At 33.3% G+C, this 22,404-nt stretch overlaps 1 protein-coding gene across 1 annotated transcript; it reads left to right on the forward strand.

Moving 5' to 3' along the window:
- Positions 1 to 1,076: 1,076 nt before the first annotated feature.
- Positions 1,077 to 19,121, forward strand: LOC100372694 (uncharacterized). Its single transcript, XM_085490883.1, has 20 exons — positions 1,077 to 1,149; positions 1,753 to 1,977; positions 2,490 to 2,627; positions 4,257 to 4,354; positions 4,837 to 4,873; positions 5,499 to 5,612; positions 5,808 to 5,897; positions 6,482 to 6,601; positions 8,148 to 8,243; positions 9,884 to 10,021; positions 12,835 to 12,948; positions 13,559 to 13,669; positions 14,991 to 15,104; positions 15,731 to 15,826; positions 16,196 to 16,303; positions 17,002 to 17,100; positions 17,416 to 17,529; positions 17,842 to 17,952; positions 18,052 to 18,165; positions 18,898 to 19,121. The coding sequence occupies exons 1-20, from the start codon at positions 1,080 to 1,082 to the stop codon at positions 19,014 to 19,016; spliced, it is 2,226 nt and encodes a 741-aa protein (XP_085347009.1). The 5' UTR covers positions 1,077 to 1,079; the 3' UTR covers positions 19,017 to 19,121.
- Positions 19,122 to 22,404: the final 3,283 nt, after the last annotated feature.

Consider the following 22,404-nt stretch of genomic DNA (forward strand, 5'->3'; position numbering starts at 1 on the left):
CAATGACACGGAAATGACTTTTCGTACTTATTTGTTAATGGGCAATCGGAAATAGCCTTCCAACTTTCTCCAATCATATTATATTACAGACAGAATAAAATAGAAGTCAATTACCAGTAATTATCTGTAATTTGGTCACGAAAAATAAGTCTGCCATGTGCTCAAATTTTCTACCTCCATAGTCTGATCAAATAAATCATGGAAGGTACTAACGTTAGTACCTTCATCTCTAAATTTTATTGGATTCGCATTCTTTCATCCCTGTCATAGTCGACTGCGGGACTGTTTCATAGTCGGCTGCTTGAAGAGCGAGAATTTCAAAGAAATTAAATTTGTGGACTATCGTATATGGAATGCGTCACTGTGAATGTGTGTATTATTGAAGTGTAACTTGTACCTCAGTTCATTAAGCTAAAACAAGTCTTTCTTTGGCTTCATGCTCACACTACTAATACTTACTAATATCACTAGCCCGAGCTTGTACTGAATGCACGAGACTGTTTATATTTGCTATGGGTGGTGACTATTATGCAAATTATCTGTCTATTATGTCTAAGGGTGATTAATTAAAACATAGCTTTAAAAACAATTACATGTGCTTTTGTTTTTAATTAGCAAAAATGAATTTTTACACCCTATAAAACATCCAATTCACTTTTTTTTCCTACTGACTGTTTTCTCCTTGGAGTCCAATATTGAGAAATACAAAATATTAGAATTTTGGGTTTCAAAGCAAAAAAACGTATACAGCATCCTTAACAGTATAACTCGTTTTACTATTGATTTATCTCTGATGTATATACTGCTAAAATTTGTACTAACGTGGACAATTACAGTAACAATTGAAATTATGCCTATTAATCATAAAACACACCATGGTAGCTTGAATACACACAGGTCAGTTTATAATTAGGTACTGTTAATTGTCTTTTCAGGAAATTAATATTGTTATTGAGAAACATGGGACGCTATTTCCGACAGGCAATAACCGAGTAATTACTAAAATAATTTCTTGCTATTACTATTAATATAAAATCTTGTTGAGCATTGGGACAATGAATATTTGTCTATAATGCAAAATGAAGAGAATAGGAAGTGTTGTGCTGGTGTTTTGTATACTGTATCAAATATGTGCAGCTAAAAATCAAGGTATGTACTTGTAGACATATAGTTTATTGCTGCGACTCATTGCAATAAGCAAATGCATTACACGACCTGGGCATGTTATACGCAATTAAAATATTAGTTGAGGCAATTGCCGGTGTTAGTAGTTTTCGAACATTAATGAATATCTAATTTTTCAGCATTTTAGAAAGCACGGTATTTTTCTCTCGAGTGTACGAATACTATCTTTCAATTTGATATACTTGTCAAAAGATAGCATGGAACAACTGGCACGCCGAGTTTACACCCAATACCCACACACTACGACATTATTTTTTTAACAGTATATGGAACATGTCATACATTATTATAATTAATACGAATGAGTTTGATATAGTAACGAACATCATTGAAGTCTTTCTTATTGGGCGTAATATTTATTTCGCATTTAATAAGTTTATTTTGTTTACATCGGACGCATGAATTATGTTGTGCATGACAGAACAAAAATTGACCCATAGAACGCAAAAGATCGCGCGGACACAAATACATTTCGCCGTCATTTAGTATTATTATAACTCACTACATATATATAAGCAGAAAATTGTGTAAAACAATTATGATAATTTTGATGATTTATGATTCTAGATAACGCCATTAACGTGGAGAAGGATCCTAAATACTGTCATGAGTTTGCTTTGGCGGCAAGTCAAAACGATCAGTTTCGCGACATAGAAATTCAGTGTGAGAAAGATGGCAGTTTTTCACCGACACAGTGTTCGATGACAGGCATATGCGTATGTGTCAATATGTATGGAAATGTTATTGCTTATACAGCTACGGCTCCTAACCATCCACCACCAGTTTGTAAAGGTAAATAGTACTATACAGCACTGTGTTAAGACTTAGGAAAAACTGTATACAAATGATTGTATGAATTGTTTTCGGATAATTGTAGGTACTAGTGTGTAAAATGTATCGACAGTTAACTCACCATTCAAAATTCAAGTATTACTCATTGACAAATGTATGTAAACATCCGACTTATCAATGAATTTGGTGATTTGATTACTGTTCCTCTATTTGGTTGTGATATGTACTTCGCATAAAGGTTACGGTGGGGCAGATAAGCACCACGGTAGTGAATCACAAACTTTCGTTTGAGTGTGAATCACGACTTGTACAGATTTACACAAGTTATCGTTAACGATTGATGTTCGCTATCATTTATTTATTCATTATTTAGATTTGTGGGCATAATTAAAAAATGTTTACAAATTTGCCAGTAAAAGCCATGTTTTTTTAATGAGACTGAGATGTTGATATTTTATTGAGCGCATTTTAGTGAAACTAGAAAACCTAAGTTATTGTATCCACTGTTTCAGGTTTAAAGCCAGGCCGTTGTCCATTCACAAACACTGGTCTGTCGTGTGACATTAAATGTCAACATGACGCAGAATGTCCTTTCAACCAGAAATGTTGTGATACTGATTGTGGTATGACGTGTCTAGAACCAAAACAAGGTACAGTATTTAGGACAGTATGAATCGTTAGTTAGTTTTGTGTTGCATTGTGTTATATCGTATATACATACACAAATCATGAATTCACCATTTTTTTCAAGGTAAACACGTTCTCTCCCATGTTAGACGCGCGTTTCATCATTAAAACTAGAACGCTGAACGTAAGAGTCGCGCTCTTCATGTAAACGTTCTAATGTTCCAGCTTGCAACACTACGCTTTAAGTGAGGTGAGGTGGGATGAAGAATCGCATGACGCAATAGACTGCACTGTGTGATATTATTACTGAATTGAAACAAATTACAACAACGAATTTAAAAAAAACATTGCAGTAGGAGGATTTTTAAAATATCTATACTGAATTTGAATTTAGCAAACTGTAGTTGTTAAGTTCATCTTTCCCATATTATATCGCCTATACAGCCACAGATCATAATTTCGCATTTTTATCAGGATACCTCTTTGTATCACTTTCGGCTATGTCATTCTTAACCCGCACTCGAAGTTCAACGTAAGAGCCGCGCATTATGGAAACGTTTGAATGTTCCCGTTTTCAATCCACCATTCGTAGTGAGATGAGGTGGGCCGTAGAATAGCCTGTCAGCTGAGATAGCTTCGCCATTCGCAATGCAAAATTTGATTATCATCTAAAAATGAACATTATGTATACTATCAGAATAATTGGACTTTCAAGGAGTTGAAAATATTGCTTTTTACCAAAAATAACAAAAATATTCATCAAAATTATATGAAAGCATTTGGTTTAGCGGTTTTAATGAAGAAGAAAAAAAATGTTAAAAGTTGACGACATACTACAGACTACATACTAAACCGGACGCCGACGGACAATTAGTTAAATGAAGAGCTCTGCGTCGTCAACTTTATCGACAGCGGAGCTAAAAATTGGAGAAAAAAACACACATTTAAAATGGCAGTAACGGGGATTTTCGAAATATGTTTTAAATTTGAGTTCGCAAACTTTTTAAAAAAAATACAAGCTGTTTCTTTAATGTAATTAATTGTACATACTATCACTGTATCTATGGCACATGTATAGACACATTATTTATTATTTCTTCTATTAATATAAGTAAGTTTCAACTATGAGAAGTTATTAGTATGCAACAATTATCCCCAAATGCACAAATAACGTATTTTATTCGGTGGTTTATCATCATTACCATCATATCATTCCGCATGTCAAAAAAAACAAACAGTGGCAATAGGTAGGAAACAAATTTGTACTCGGTGTGCGTCACATTGACATTTTATTTTTACAATAAAAATAATCATAAAGTATCATATATTACATATTAAATTATCAGACTAATAAATAAGTGTTACTGTTGTCCTTGAGATTATTATAGTTACTTAGTATCTGTACTTAGTATATGCGTGGAGGTGAATTGCATATTTATTGAGATGTCATTGGAGAAGACTATATCATTGATAGTCATGTATTTGCAACGATATTTCCGATATCAACCTTAGCTTTCAACACACAATTATAATGTATAATAGTGGTCATCCCTTGTCAATAATTACAATTCGAATGAATATAAAACAACTAATACGTTCATTTGATTATATTGACCACTTCTCACGAACTACACATACTATTTCTATGTTAGTTTGTTACCCGGGAGACTTTGTTTGTCATGATGGAGTGGTATGTGTACCAGTACACCAAGTATGTGATGGGTTACCTGACTGTCTTGATGGCAGTGATGAATCACCAAGTAGATGCAGTAAGTATGTGATGAGTTACTTGAATGACTTGGTGGCAGTGACGAATCACCAACTAGGTGCAGTAAGTATGTGACAGGTTACCTGACTGTCATGATGGCAGTGGTGAATCACCAACTGGATGCAGTAAGTATGTGATGGGTTACCTGACTGTTTTGATGGCAGTGATGAATCACCAAGTAGATGCAGTAAGTATGTGATGGCTTACTTGACTGCCCGGTGGCCGAGGGGAAGACGTGTAGTGGCGTGAAGCAAGGCGATTGGGTGCGGTACGCGAGCGCCGGTTCGAGTCACGCACGCAGTACGTATTTACTATAATTAGACGTAGTCTTTACCTTGCCGTTTATTCGATGTTATTTGCTTACTTTACTTCCTATGTCGACAGCAACTATCAGTTTAAAATTATTTCTCAGTACTTATTCACTGTTATAATGCTGTACCATTACTTTCACCATCCTACTACAGCCAGATCTGAAGGCCTTTGCCGAATTCTGGCTACGGTGTGTGGCGCGGATCGCGTGGACGGGTTTCATGTTCTCTGCACGTAATAAGCTCGGTTATTAAGCATCCTTTTTGGGGGGATGCCCGGTGGCCAAGGGGAAGACGTGTAGTGACGTGAAGCTAGGCGATTGGGTGCCGTACGCGAGCGCCGGTTCGAGTCACGCACGCAGTACGTATTTACTATATTTACCTTGCCGTTTATTCGGTGTTATTTGCTTACTTTGCTTCCTATGTCGACAGCAACTATGAGTTTAAAATTATTTATCAGTACTTATTCGCAGTAAGTATGTGATGGCTTACTTGACTGTCTTGATGGCAGTGATGAATCACTAAGTAGATGCAGTAAGTATGTGATGAGTTACCGGACTGCCCTGATGGCAGTGATGAATCACCAACCGGATGCAGTAAGTATGTGATGGGTTACGCGACTGTTTTGAGGGCAGTGATGAATCACCAAGTAGATGAAATAAATAATCAAACTGTTAACTATAACTGTATTGTTGATAGCGATGAATCACCAACTAAATGTAGTGAGTATGTGATGGGTTACCTGACTGTTTTTTTAGTGTATTCAATTATGCCTTAAATCATGTTTTTGAGTATGCTGGTAAATCCCTTCATTTCAGCTGTGCCACGATTTGAGTGCGAGTTTGGAAGGATGATATCTATATATTTTGTTTGTGATGGTTATCCACAATGTCCTGATGGCTCTGATGAGCTTAATTGTGAAGACTTCGTTTGTAAGTGCACATTTATTTCATTAGTACGGACACATTTATTAATTTATTTATTTATTTATTTATTTATTTATTTATTTATTTATTTATTTATTTATTTATTTATTTATTTATTTATTTATTTATTTATTTATTCATTTATTTATTTATTTATTTATTTATTTATTTATTTATTTATTTATTTATTTATTTATTTAGTTGAGTGCTCAAATGGAGATGTTGTTCCACCGTTCCTTGTGTGCAATGGCCTTGAAGATTGTGCAGATGGTAGCGACGAATCTCGATGTGGTAAGCTATTCATATTCAATAATTCTTAATGATTAATATCAGAATCTGACATATTGTGTAGTTTCAGTTGATTCTGTACTCATAGAAAAACACTCAAATCACATGGTATCTGGGAAAGACCACATTACCTAGGGTAGGAAATACATATGTCCAATTGTCGTTACATTCTAATCAAATACGTGTGTCTTAGATAGAACGTGTTCGATGAGTATTGCACATGCATCATAAAACTTGATTGGCACATTTACATATAATGTTCCAAACGTGATCTACATTATCAGGAAAACTCAAACATGTCCGATACGAGTCCACTTGGATTATTTATTACATTTTTACAAGCAATTCGCAGCAAGATAATGTATTTGTTGTCGGGACCGTCTTGTCGACCGGATGCATATTCTACGTGTTGAGAATTAATTCAATGACACACAATATTAATGTTGTCAACATAACCTAAAGTTGAAAGTGTTTGATGCAAGTCCACTTGGATTATTTATCATAAGGACTTCCCAGCAAGATAATGTCTTTATGCACGCTGAAAATTAAACTTTCTCAATGACACACAATATTAATGTTGTCGGCAGAACCCCAAGCTGAGTGTAATGAACCAGGGTATAAGTGTGCCGATGGTAGTTGTTATGATGAATGGAGCCGATGTGATGGATATAACGACTGTGGTGATTGGTCTGATGAAGACGATTGTGGTAAATAGTTATTGTATATTATATCACGATAGTTAACTCTGTATGATTACTGGTGTAACGTGTGTAGTTATTCCAACAATTACCCAGGGTATGGTTAGTGTATAAGAATATTTAAAATATTCTTTTGGTGGGTATCTGCACATGTGTTCTGCGTTCCTATAGCTAGACACACTTTGATGGGTCGCATTCAAACTTTACACGGCAATTACACTTATTTTAATGCATACGCAGGTTCGTTTTGTCAAGAGTTGATTCAAGATTTCCGTGCTAAAAATCATCAAAGTCAAGAATGTCAAAAGCGGAAATCAGTCGTTTTTAGACACTTTTGTTGCAACGTGGATTATACATTTAACATTCATCAATGTTTGATGCATATTAATCAGTTAATGACACGCCGCTGACGTAGATATATTCGCTGTGACGTAACTAGTGATAATGGAAACATGTACTACAGTTATTATATTTTGTAAAATGGAATGGGTATTTTATAGAGATAACAAGTAAAATAAGAAGGAAATCAGGAGCCACAACACTTTTGTTTAAATTTTATTTTTGTCATGCCATAGTATGCAGGTAAATTGGTATGACGATCCTCGTCAATGTGAACAAATGACGATTAGTTTAATGTTATAAATATATCAAAATCAAGCTTCTCTGGGGCACGGGACTATGATCTCAGTCAAATATGACCAGGTTATGCTCAAACTTGATATATTAATTATATCAAATTAAGAATTATGTCACACGTCATTTTGTTTGTCTTGTCTTGTTTGTTTTGTTTTGTATTACCAGACCTATAGAATTGATATTGATATGCTTTATATATTTCTTAAACTAAACCTAATGGGGAATATGTAATTCAAGTGTTGAGATGCTTATGATTTACACGATATGGGTATTGAAGAAAAGAATAACCATTATTATTATCATGTATATTTGTGATATTTAAACCCTGATATTCAATTCCCAATCTGATTGATCGATGCTTGTAATTAAATATTGTGCCATCACATCTAGATATACTAAAAACACTATACATTCGTCAAAAAGTGTATTTGGTGTTAACTTCGCGTCGACATACTTCTTCGTTTCTAACAAACTTCAACTTGGTAGTGCCGGTTGCCGAAATGTCTAAAATGTGTAAAAAAAAATCCACTGATTGAATTAATGAACTTAGTGAACAGTGAATATATTGATTTCCCTCCAAGTCATCAGATTTGTTCAGTGGTGGCTATATTCAATATGCAAATGAATACAGAACGCACCAGAAATGCAATGAACTTATGTCCAACAGTTCAACTGTATGTATTATTTGAACCACTATTGTATTATGCACATTAAATGAAGAATCGAGTTATTGTTACATACAATGTGCTTATATTAATATATGCACAAAAATTAAATAATAGTAGAATATAAATATAACTACATGTGGGTATTTGATTTGTGGCGAACATTCACTACGTTAATCATTTTCTCAGTGTAATACTTGTGTAAGTTACTGTTCACATGGAAAACTACCATATTTCATACTTTCAATATGCAGATTTAAAAGAATGCAAGAATGGTATCTTAGTACCAGAGAAAGAAATATGCAATGGTAACGATGGCTGTGGTGATAATTCAGATGAAGAAAATTGTTGTAAGTCAAATGTTTGAATAAGATTATCAATACATTATTTTTTACGCTGTTACTTCAGAAAAGCAATACCTATGTTATAACAAATATTTACCGATCGTTTCATTCGAATTCAAATGAGACAATATGATTGGATAATAATGCACCCTGTGGTTCACGATGTGCCACACAACCAATCATGTTCTGTTTGATACGCCCGCGTACATGCGTAAACCGGGTCGCATGTTTCAGAAGCGAGTATTCTGTGAGGAGCGGTGAACGTTCGAATTGGGCAAACGACAGTTTACAAATTCGTAAATGTTTATATGTAATGTTTATATGTTTATAAACCGCAAATTCTGTAAACGGCTTTTCTGAAATCACGTATGTGCAAGTAATTACACATTCTTTGTTTGATCTTTTCGTTGGAACAACAGAGTACGATTTTCTTAATGAATATCTAAATAAAATTAATAATTAAGAAAATAATATCAACAATTCAATTCATGTAATTTAAGGTATGAAAAGTAATAATAACCTGCCGGTGGCAGATGAATGTATATTATTTGAGACACATTTTGACATATGTTGAAATAAAACAACAAACTTATGTAGGAGAAAGAATTTCAGTTTTCAGTCACATACCAAGCCAGATGATTCACTGAAATAAAACATCTAGTCACTGGAAATAATTGTATCTGTATCCAAGATTCATCAAAAGTCATGATTGCTTATGTTTCATACATCAAGTTTTCATCTGATAAATACAAATTAAACTTACTGTTATTTTTTGTTAAGCTCAAAATAGTGAAATATAAGGACGTCGCCATGACCGTTAGTATTAAATTGGTTCCTTCGTCCCACATCAGATTGTCAAGACACTCATAAATTCAACATTAGATTGTTGAACAACGTTACCTAGATTGCCATCGTAAAGAAAAATACAATACATACAGCCACACATTATATAATAAGAAATTAGTATGGCTTATGATAAAAAAATATAATAAAAACACTGATTTTACAAGCAATAAAACACAACTTCGAACAAACAAGAAACTTTTAGAAAACAGTTTTTTTTAAAGCAGAGTAAATCACCGATATGAACTTAACCAATTCCAGTCATATGTCTTAGTTCGATCCAGAGTAGCCTGTTTCGAAAAAGGGTGAGGAACCTTTAGAATGAATTAAAAATGAATTAAACAGATTGCTGAAAAAAACAATAATTTCTCGTTAGAACTATATAGATCAGCTTCAATTCATATTCGGTAATGTTGTTGGTATGTTATGATGTAGCATTGTATGTTTTTCGCACTATGAATTATTGTATCATATTACTGAGACATGATCGTTTTCTATCATGTTGGCTCCGAAAATAAGCCGCCTCAGTGTCCGTTAAATTACACTATATTCTGGTTATTTTCTTTTATGTATATCTATATAAATTGTTATTGCTCAAATTTATAAGATTTCTATTTGAAAGTTTCTGTATAAGCAGCTGTAAATACTTATCGAGCTATATAGGTCAAGTTAATATTGCCGATAGTATTCAGGCAGGTTTCCTGTGATTAAAAAAGTAGTAAATTATGTTACTTAAACTCATGCCATCGAAGCTAGTAGCGTACGTTTATTCTTGTTTTTTTAATGCATCATTTTATTTTTAGCCTCCATTCCTGGTGCTTATGTTACTGAATGTTTAAGAGACTTAATGTATCGGTGCAATGATGAAGACTGTATTCATATGGACCAAGTTTGTAATGGAATTCCTGACTGTGCTAATGGAGAAGACGAGGTTAATTGTCGTAAGTATTCCCAACAATTAATTGTGCAAAGATGAAATAATAATAAGGCATTATTTACATCCAAATTACAAACCAATAAACGACAATAATATACAATGATAATCTAATCTAATGTAATCTAATGTAATCTAATGTAATCTAATCTAATCTAATCTAATCTAATCTAATCTAATCTAATCTAATATAATATAATATAATATAATATAATATAATATAATATAATATAATTGTGATGCATTATCAGCAGCAAAGGGCAACATATATTCCATTTATACAGCCAATAAATAGTTCCAATTTTACCAGATTAATAGAATATAATTCACAATATTCCAAATCAAAATCTGCACGCTGAAAATAATATTCACAAATCAAGTGTGAAAAAGTGTATAGAAAACTGAGAATGTATTCATGAATTATTATGAATCCTTATTGTGGTATAATTTTGCATAAGTGGTTATTTTTCTATCTATTTCTATTAAGTGTAGCTTACAAAACCTTGTTACAGCCTCATGTCACAGAGTTGTCATATAAGGTTATTACGAAAATACCTCAAAGTATGCACGAAGACAGTACAGCGGCAGTTTGGACCGACGCGCACTGTCTGGTGCATACTTAGAGGTAGCTTCGTAATAACCGTATTATTATACATCTTTTCCTACCAAGGATACATCATGGAATTGCCGAAATCTAAAAAGTTTAAAACAAAATTAGCGAACATCTTTTTATGGAGTTCGGTCAAACCCTGGTGGCAGTCATGTTTGTTTTTATTATTAGAGTACGCTTACACGCGTAATCATTCCATATTTGGAATTCATATTTCCTAATATGGTAGGCTGAAAATACCCCGTAAAATACCTCAAAATTACAGCACGCTGTAACTCACGGCGTTTCAGTGACAGATGAATAATAATGGAGAATAATAATAACACAAGAAACGCGAACATAAAACCTTACAAATAAAAGATTGATTATTCTTTGACCTCACGTCAGAAATAATATCACGATGACGGAAGTTATGGCGTGGCCAAATTACAACAACGGGATTTGTCGAGATTGCAATTTACTATTAGTTTTGATTGTTAGTGATGATTTATGCCATAACTATTTACGTGAAGTATTCAACGAAAGGCTGAATTGTTCTTATTTTTCAAACTCAAGTACTGAAATGAATAGACGCGTCAAAACAATACACATAAGGAAGTGACAACGAATAACAATTTTAACGCTGAAAATATGCCTTTATAACACTAATGAGTTTCAATGTCACTAGACCCGCAAAGTATTATTGAGGCGGGGTGATGTTCTGTGCTTCTCGATTTTCTCATCGCATGAACAAAATAATGTAAGTATTCTGTCAATGGCAATGTATTATTCCACACACCTACAATGCCTCAAATGCTTATTGTCTGCACGAAATACTTTTCAATTTCAATATAGTTCACCGTTACGCCAAACAAGTTTCGTATTATTGTGTACCATCGGCTCGGAAAACATGCTAAAACTGTCAGTAGATGCAATAACCATTCCACGCATTCCTGTTTTCGTCTCCAATTCATTACTGTATGATCAATGGGTTTTTGAAATACATCACCGATGCGTATCATATATAATCTTATAGCTAATTATGTCTTTATCCATAGTGTTTCAGTTCCACAACATCCTCACCTGAAAATATTATAATACTAATAATTATAATTATAAAGTCGGTTTCTCTAAATATTATGACAGTACCGGTATGCCTTTTGTTATTATTTCTTCTCATCATTAGCTTTAATCCGGTGTATCGTAAGTGATTTTCTAATCCGAATACCCAAATTTTATAACTAAATACTCTAAGCAATTAGCTGTAATCAGTTCGTCATCAGGATATCCGAGTCTCCTATGTCAAATGCGCCTGCAAAGATGTCAATGAACGAATCCAAACAGTATGGAATTCTAACGTTTGACCCCAAAATCGTGTGTTCTTTATCCAAACATACGAGGTCATGATCACAAGTACTCACAAAGTGACAATAATCTAAAGTATCAAAAGTAGTCCCAGACAATTAAGATAATCATCTCTTTACTCAACTGTAACATAGGTGCATTAAGGTACATTTAGTTCACTTATTGACTTTAAAAAGGTTGGGGTCACCAGCTTAATTATTGAGAAAATGATGATTGTGTTTTAGTGGATAGTGGTCATTTTGTAAGTATTATAGTGCTTTTAACATAGGTTCCTGTGGCAGAGATAATATATCTTATCATATCTTAAATTTGAGTCTGGTGACATAGGCTGAAAAATATATATAGCGAATGATGGAGTACTTTTTATTGTTTTCAAATTATTTAAAAACTACGGGTTTAAAAAAGTGGCAAACAAAATAAAGTTTTCTTTATCATTGTGATCTGTGGAGTTGTAACAAAGAAAAGAATGCCATTTTCATGGTGCCTTGAGACAATAGCTTTACGATTTAACACAATAAATTTATGATCATTTTACGGTCACCTTTCATCCCACTCAACCTTATTTTAGGACTCGCCTGGTCAATCAAGATAGCGGTATTTACTACTAACAAAACACTCGAACCATATAGTGATCTTTGCAGTTCTTGTTCATGCTACCAAATTAAATACAAAGGGTCGAAATGTGTCGGCGATTTCCTCACACTTATAGACCAATGAATACATTCTGTTTCTAGGGTAGGTGTACAAGTATAATGAAAATTTTCCCAGGAAATATAAAAAAAGCTGTTCTACTATAAAACATCTATTTAAAATGAAAAAACAAGTTTGAATGGAATTTATAATAATGAAATTATGTTTGTTAACAGCTGATTGTCGTTCTCCCATGGAAAAGTGTAAAAACAGTAGTAGATGTTTTGGTCCATGGGAACGATGTAATGGTTGGCCTATTTGTGAAGATTTCACAGATGAACTCAATTGTGGTGAGTATTTCAGTAACGACGAACACCAAACAGATTATGTAAATTGGAGCCACAACCAGAATAAATATGTATTGTAATGTACTTGTCAACTGTTTTGTTCTCATGAATTGTTTTAATGAATCCTTACAGCCGTGTGTATCATTTAATATTTGGCGCACTTCACTTACCAATATGAAAAACAGGTGTAAGATATAATAATATGTAACAGTGACAAATGATAACATAAATATTTATTTAACCAAAAATGAAGTGTTTTAGCATATGTGAGAAACTGCAGAATATAGAATCTATTTGACTTCAATACGAGACTTTGAAAAAAATATAATTTAACGATAATGAATCAACATGCGTTATTTCGGCTTTTTGTAAAATACACACAATGACCCACTAAGTAGGTGTTCAACAGACGTATCTAGTCGATAAACACGTTAAGTAAAATCGTTTATATTTTATTATGATTTTATATTTTGCACATCATAAATCATACAGCAAGGACAACCTGGACAATGACACGCAATGGAGTAATAGATGATTATTCGATAACCTTTAACAATGACGTAATCGATTACAAATTATGGGCATGTTATGATATTTATTTGTGTTATTATAGAATGCAAAGATGATCAATTTCAATGTACAAACGGAAGATGTATTGACGAAAGTCATTCAGTGTGTAACCACTATGATGACTGTGGTGATAACAGCGATGAAGAAAACTGTGGTAAGATTGATTGTGATGTAAGATGTAAACACACCTTCACACGCAGAACCATCACAGCATATTTTTGTTTTTGTTATGTTTCATTTCACACTGTTAATACTCCATAGCTCTACAAAATTCAAATTTTAGCATATGATATTTTTAAAAGTTTGTGTTAAGACTAGTAATCACTCTTGAATATCGTTGTTACTTTTAAATCGTTCATCCTTAATATGTGCAATTAAAGATGAGTTAAGATGTCTTGCATTATATGAATAAGTTACTCTGAAATACAATGACGTTAAGTATAATACATAAAATCGTGATGCGCTGTCGTGTGTTATATGATTTGCATAATTGATTTACATATCTGAAGTAATCTGATATACATTTTGGAGCATTATGATACACTGAATCGTGTATAAACGAAATTATCACTAGCCCGTGTATTCGGAATATATCAGTATGTTAATTTTCCTGGAATAATTAAGCTGAATGACTTGTGACCAAGCTAAATGCAATTATCGTGACACAAGTTAAATGTGTAGTTGTATGATCACTAATGGGTTTTAGGACAATTAATTTACTACTATGTTATATTTGTGTTTGAATGATAAGTTGAAATCATCCAGCACGATGGACATTACCTTGTCACACACCTTTCGGGGAACCACATAATGATACATATTTTTAACAATTTCTCACTCTACATATGGACGAAAGTATTTTTTAAAATTCTGAGTAACTTCTACTGGAACTGTTGAAGTATTGTCTTTAATATCCCCCATCCTGCTATGTGTGTTCGTTGATAATAAGGGGTACTTGGTGATGCTAGTGTTTGTTAATGTTATGTGGTGGTAGTAGTAAATTTTGGGAGGTAACATAAATTGGTAGTGTAGTCGTAAATGTACTTTTTTTCAATGATGTTTATTCACAAATTGAATATTTCAATATAGAAACGTTAGTCATTACAATTAGTGAGTAGAATTGAACCATATCGAGTCTTAAACTCTTTCAGAGCATTAAAAATGTGATATTGGCCATGTTAATGGTCAAACATACTACTTGTGTCACACTACACTTCACTCAAAACCAACATTAACATGTGACCCGTTTATCACTCAACACCACTGCTATGTAATTCAGCAAACAAGAAACACCGAACATAACGCTTGCTGAGATATGACGATATTTGTATATTGCACTACGTCGGTAACACGTTCTGTCAACAATACAAGTGACGATAAGTCTCGCAATTCATTAAAATTAAATGCCTGTTTATATTGCTTTTGACGGAACAATACCATTTAAATATTATACATAATCATATCGATATATATAGTATGCGAGTACTACGATTTTACGTGTGGAGATGGTAGTTGTGTCGGCCTTTGGCTGCGATGTAATGGCGCTGAAGACTGTAGTGATGGATCTGATGAAAGTACAGAATTATGTGGTGAGTTTGTTTGATATTAACACAATATTGTGCTTTGAATGTTACAAAGTTTTTTTTTTCTATGTACAAAGATCACTGAGACACATGTGACTGTAGCCTTGAATCAAAAAAACAATGACATCATCGATGAAAACGGACAATCATTAAATGCTATTTGACGTATCTAATGACTGCTTATTACTAATTATAATTATGTAGCAGCTATATTAATTTCTCGACATCATTGATTGTTGATAAAGAGTTTTGTGATTGTATGTCAACATTACTGTTTTGCAGTTCCTCAATGAAATATCATTTTTTGGTATCTGCTCATTGTCATAGAAAATTAATATAGCATTCATGGGGATGGCAAAAGAGACTACGTTATGAAAACCACAACTTTCTATGTTTCTAAGAAGCGTGGCCTTTGATTCAAAGACAATGCAAATGCAACCATGTAGTCTCACCACATATAACAAATAACCCTGTTTTCCTATTTCAACACAAAGTAACCACATGTTCTCATTTTACACACAAAGAGAATTCAAAATATTATTTCCGCATACATTTGCTATCGTTACACTTCAAATTGTAACCTGCCAGGAATTCACTCATGAGTATTAACTCGTCTCCAATTGTCTATTCAGCTGATTTTCAGTGTGACGACGGAAGTTTGGTTCCTTTCGATTCTGAGTGCGATTATTGGTTTAATTGCGAAGACAAATCGGATGAGAAAAATTGTGGTAAGATTCAATTATACAATATTGTCACGCACATTATACATTTGCAGTAAAAAAATACTTATGTATATCATTATTCCGTCTGCCAGTTTAACGTCATTTCTAAGGTACGATTCAATCACAACATATCTTGTACTGCTTTCTTACATCAAGCATAAGTCACACATCAATGGTCCCATACAGAGAACCAGACAACGATATGTTGATAAAATCATTGTTTTGTTTGATTTAATTTACAATTTATATTTTTGTTTCTGTTGTTGTTGTCGTGTGTAGCGTTTATATTTTGATGTTGTATGAAAGAAATCGTTATTAAACTCAGCTAGTGATTGTTTGTTTTTTTCCATTACCCGTGATACCTCATGTTTCTAGAATGCGATGTAGGCGCGTTCAAGTGTGATAATGGTTTATGTAAACCTGGGCAAGGCATATGTAATAACTACGATGACTGTGGTGACAACAGTGATGAGAATAATTGTGGTGAGTTACATCATAACATGAAAATATTTGTAGTCGTCAACATAGTAAGTATGTATGAATAGCGACACAGACGAAACTATATTAATATTGATGTTCTTTATGGCAGACTTCAGTTCATATTTTAAAAATGTTAATGTAAAAAAAATGAAATATTCATCGTATATTTATTCCATTTTTGGAAGTTTTCATAGCACCAATCTGTTGCAAAATGTGTTTGGTGTGGCATGATATTATTTTTCTAATCATAAACAAAATGCGGAGACAACCTATTATGATCGCGTTACTCATACTATAGACCCTAATCGAACAGAAAGTTTGGCACATTTAATGAATGTTTTCATTGTTGCCCAATACATCAAAACGAATCAGACTTGAGATAAATATGTTAAGGTTAAAGGGGCGGTGGTCGCCGCACAGCGCGTTATCGAATTTTAGTGTTTTATACGCGTTGTATATGTCGCTATAAATCCCTTATAGAACATTACGCGGTGCGACGACCACCACCGAATTGGCATTGATCATTTTCCTCATCCAACATGTTGCTATAGGAATTCATTATTGTTGTAACATATTACGACAATGACGTTACGCATGGATAAGAAATTGCCATGACGACTTCATATTAAAGTTATAACACAATTGTGAGTGCACAATTCAAAGTACATACCAAGCCGTAAATATTATATTTTTTGCTGTAGTGTACTATGTGTGCGATAATGGACAGGTTCTAGCCCAAGGAAATTTTTCTTGTGATGGATATCCCGATTGTGTTGACCAAAGTGATGAGCAAGATTGTCGTAAGTTTCCAGTCATTCTATGTTTATGAGGTATATCACAGAGCTCTCTAGCTCACTGCTAAGAAACTAAAATTGTGTGCCTTTTTGATTACCAATATGAACATATGTTTTTTTGTTTGTTTTTGTTTTTATTTTTGTTCTTGAATAAATTGCGTTTTGTGAGATTTGCAAACGTATAAATCCCATAGAAATGTTATATACATATACATATAATGTCTGATAGTTTCATTTTAAATTTTTTAATGTACAGAATATAGGCATAACGAATTGTAAACACTTTATCATGGCCAAACATATCTCATTTGTTAAAATTAGCATGTGATGAGAGTGCTGATAGATTTCGGTGTGATAATGGTCTTTGTAAGTGGTATTATGATCGGTGTGACGGATATGACTCTTGTGGCGATAATTCTGACGAACAGGATTGCGGTAAGTTATTTTTTTCAAACATATCACTGTCATATATACGTGTTACTACTATTTTGTCCTGCGATAATCAAATTGAGAATTATCACCGTGTTATCTAAAGAACTCGTAAATGCACTGTCCAACGTTTTTTTGTTAAACTGTCAATGCCCTCTAAAATACGAAGATCAAGTTTGCTATCTAAAAAAAAAGTATACCTACAAAGTAAGTATTATTTGACTCATCTTCCATACTACATTGTAAATAATTGCTGTGTACATTTGATTTCATCTTTATTCGCTGTTTGAGTATAATCTGAACATTTTATATTTATAGCGACTTTTGTCTGTGACAATGGTTATGAATTGACGCGACGACCAGATCATCCCTCTCCTGTCTGTGACATGAACTTTGATTGCTCCGATAAAAGCGACGAGAAGGATTGTGGTGAGTGGATTGTTCTTACACGTTGATTTCAATACAATACAATAGATAACCTGTCAATTTGATGATTGTAATATGGTTGCCATCTCGTTCATTTTGCAGAATGTCGTGCGTTTACCATGCGGTGTTCAGAGACGAGATATTGTGTTCCAATATACTATCTCTGTGACGGCAACGACGACTGTGGAGACGGGTCAGACGAAAACAATTGTGAATAAGTATGAATAATATAATCAATTATATTATCATATAACCCGAAATGCACAGCAAATAATTATATCGTCATTGTCCGTGAAAAACAACACAACGTTGTGTTCAACAGAGCAGTCCGCATAACAGAGCACTGCAATAATTATAATATTTTCAAAGTCTTTAATGGCAGGAATGTTTTGGATACACTAAAACCATCTAATTTGTAATACCTTCCGTGCTTCGCTTTCAAGACATGACATTCAAAGCCCGGTACTTATTATTCATTTTGTTTACGTACTGAATATGCATTATCTGTGTTTCATGTCTCGAGTGATCCAGTATGTTGTTGTACTCTTGTTGCAAAGAATTGTTAATGTCGTGGTGACCAGCTTTACAAACATTTCTGTACTTATTCAAAAATATTAGCCGACGATACTTTTTTGGCACAAATGTAAATATGTCTTTAAATAAACACACAATGCATTGATAGTAATAAATAAAACGGGAAAACATCAAGGTTTTCGGTTTCCTAACAATTTGTGGGCTCTGATTGACTGTTAAATTTATTTAATACTACGACAGACTATCGGGTTTCCTACTGATGACGACGAATCATTAGCATTTTATAAACACTAATTTATTTTAGACTTGAATCGTAATAAATACGATACTGTGTCCGGCGTTCTTGACATCACCAAACTCGCGCGGTTATTATTCGTATGAATAAGTCAATAAATTTTACTCTTTTTTAATCAGTTTGCGGGGAAGACCAGTTTCGTTGCGATAATGGATTATGTAAAGCGTTGTCATGGAAATGCGATGGTTATGATAACTGTGGGGACAACTCTGATGAAAAATCATGCGAAGAAAAGTGACGTTTTACTTTGAATAAATTCTGGTATTGTGGAATACTGATACATACGTAATAAATAGTATAAATAAAAAAAGAGTATCATTACAAATACCCAAGAAATAATAAATCTTTGTCATTTTTTCCTTCTACCGACACAAATGCAAAATTTTAACAATTTAACGATTGTCAAAAGCATTTGTTATGTCCCACCATTTACATAGTACAAGCACATGCAATTCAAAATAACACTTGTCTAGATAAGTCTTATATTAATGTACAAATGGCAACGAAACTCATGTATGTTGATTAAAATCCTTGGTAGTTCATGAATACATAATTAAGGTATAGATTGGTGAACACTTTGTTGGTAACACATTGTTACAAATTCGGAACTCTACTTTAAGCAAGCAATACTAAAAAAAGTGACTTAAACCACTAAGGTATATATAATTGATTGTTTTAAAAGAAATTATTCAAACTTGAATACTGTAAATGCATTAATTATTCACTGGATTTTAATTTCGCTTAAATTCTTTAAATAAAATCTACATGATCATGTGAAATAACAAGAAAACAAATTGTTTTCTTGACAGATTCGTGAAATCAGTTAAAACAAAGTAGTGAAATTTAAGGTCAGTGAAAATTAAGTTCAAATCAATTTACATCTTTATCACTTAACATTTAAATGTGGCACTAATCCAAACAAAATTGGCCGATTGAACTTCACTGGTATTGGAAATGGCAGAAAAAAAATCTGCTGTATGTTCACGTTAAATGTGTTAAGACAAATAATGGAAAATCAATTGCAAAATTGTCACTGATAAACAAAAGAGTTTGCCAACTATGTGCATCGAATATATAAAGAATTTCTTTTGATTTGTTATGGAACCCATGATGTTTGGTATGGTAAGGGATATTTCGGGATAACATTTGACGCTTCCATCCAGAGATTTTGAAAAATCAAATCTCTAACCCATAGGTCATCGTCAACAGTTACTCTACCTTAACAAAATAAAGAAAATCGTAAAATATACAGTATGTGAGAACCTGGCTATTTGTCAATTGCCGAGCGTGAAACAGTCCAGCATCGAAATCAAAATAAGACCAACGTAACGCCAGCTATTAGGGGCAACTCCAACTTGTATACATTTAACAGAAGACAATTGGTCCACAGAAGTCGATTTAGAGCAAGCATTGACTCAGTCTATGGTGGTACTCAATAGTCAAGTGAGCATTACATGGATGGATTAGAATTCAGAATTTCAGAATTTAAGGAGGTTTTGAGATTGAAATATATTATACCGTATGAACGATATTGACATTTATTTAATTCGAGTATAAGATACCACACTGTAGATCTAGGTGTTTTTTTTCCCCATAATTAAACACATTAAGCGTTTTTCTTAAAATCTCCACTGTTTTAAAATAAAACATTTTTTAAAGTTTTTGCGATAAAACATTTAAAGTGTTTAACAGCTTGTCCCACTGTTTATAATCTGCATAATTGCGAGAAGTGTATATTTTGAAAACGCTTTTATTATCAGGGATGTTTTTGCATATAACACATTATGTAAAGTGTTTCCATTAGGAACACGTTGTGAAAAGTGTTTCCACCAGAAATATGTATAAAAAGTGCTTATTGTCTATACACTTTTAAAAGTGTTTTTACTAGACACACACTTTGTAAAGTGTATCCACCAGGAACATGTATTGAAAAGGGTTCATCATCGCAACACTTTGAAAAAGCAAAACACAAACTAAATATTGATATTTTAAAATGTATTTACACTTGGTAAAAATAAAATGGTAAATAATCATTGACATTATCGTTTTTGAAAACAAAATATATCAAATAATGCGTTTCATGATCAAGCACTATTCACTATTGTACAGTAATCACATAATGAAGCATATACAAATTTGTGCTCACAACTCTTTCTAGGGGATTTGGATTATAACACGATCTAAATCCAATGTTAAGCCTATAAACGTTCCAATGTTTTTAGTGCCAAACCCCTTTGTTATGTACAGCAACAAATATTTCGTTGGTGTTTGTGAGCTCTTGTCTGATTGTCGATGCATGGACAGCTCTTCCACTTTCGTGTTTTACTCCCAATCAATTTGGACCCCAATTTAGACAGTATAGTAGTATAGTAACACCAATGTCAAACGTCGTATGCCCAACGCAAGCTGGGCTGGAATATTACAATGAGCAAGTAAACAATGACGTCATATTTACTACGATGCGATGTCCCTGCTTTCGTATCGAACTACAAGTATCTTTCCCCAAACGAGTCGTTTTCTTTCTGCAATACGCATCTTTCGAGCACACAATAGTGATCAGATGTTCTCGTGAACGTGGTTCACTAGTAAATATTACTTTTTAATATATATGTTCCTGTTTAATTGAATATAATTAAAAGTTAGTTTTAGACGGCAGTAATTTTCGGTTCCGTACATGCTATATTCAGTTTGTACCCCTTTCGACAAAATATTTAAATATTTTTGTTTTCATGATGCATTAATCTTCTTATTATGTTATTCTTCACCGACTACGCTCGTTTTTTATTGTTCTCTGCCACGCATTTTTTTTTCAAACAGACTGAATCCGTATGTTTTCCCGTCTGTCACCATCTTGACTATAGCTCACACTCTTTCAACCGGAATTCATTTCTAAGGTTGTACCCCGTTTTTGACAAAATACTCGAATATTTTAGATATAATGATGCATGAATCTTCTTATTACTAAGTTATTTTCAACCGACTGCGCTCGTTTTTTGTTGTTCTCTGTCTTACACTTTTTTTGAAATTAACTTTCAATCCGTTCGTTTTCATGTCTGTCGTCATCTTGACTACCTATTCGCACTCTTTCAAACGGAATGCATGTGTAAGTTTGTACCCCGTATTCGACAAAATACACGAATATTATTGTTTTCATGATGCATGAATTTTCAAATTTTGTTATTTTCGCCGACTACGCTTGTTTCTTGTTGTTCTCTGTCTCGCATTTTTTTAATAGACTTTCATTCCGTTTTCACGTCTGTCGCCATCTTGACTACACGTCCAGTCTTTCAGCCTGAATGCACGTCTACCTACGTTATATCATGTTTTTATTAATAATTTCAACAAAATAATTCGTATAAATGGGGCACGATTTTCTTTATAATTTTATTTTCACTATTTTCAGTTTTTTGTTAGCGTTTCAAAGGGTTTCTTTTACGTGACGATCGCAAAAAAAAACACGCAAATCTTCGCTATTTTCGATGTTGATGCCCGGGCTCTGAATCACACACATGGTTGTTAACATGAATTACTGTGTCTCCTGCTTTTGGATCTTCTTCACTATCATTTTCACCGTCATCAAAATCCGAAAAAAAAAACATCGAGCAAATCATCTACACACGGGAACT

Source organism: Saccoglossus kowalevskii, chromosome 16 (genome assembly GCF_978046115.1).
Source record: "Saccoglossus kowalevskii chromosome 16, keSacKowa6.1, whole genome shotgun sequence".
NCBI classification, from domain to species: Eukaryota; Metazoa; Hemichordata; class Enteropneusta; family Harrimaniidae; genus Saccoglossus; species Saccoglossus kowalevskii.

What these genes read in the sequence shown, in the direction of transcription:
- LOC100372694 (XM_085490883.1), top strand. Translation starts at nt 1,080, where the DNA reads ATGAAGAGAATAGGAAGTGTTGTGCTGGTGTTTTGTATACTGTATCAA. An exon ending in ATCGGATGAGAAAAATTGTG is followed by an intron (nt 15,827 to 16,195) that starts GTAAGATTCAAT and finishes TCATGTTTCTAG; the next exon opens with AATGCGATGTAGGCGCGTTC. An exon ending in AAGTGATGAGCAAGATTGTC is followed by an intron (nt 17,101 to 17,415) that starts GTAAGTTTCCAG and finishes TGTTAAAATTAG; the next exon opens with CATGTGATGAGAGTGCTGAT.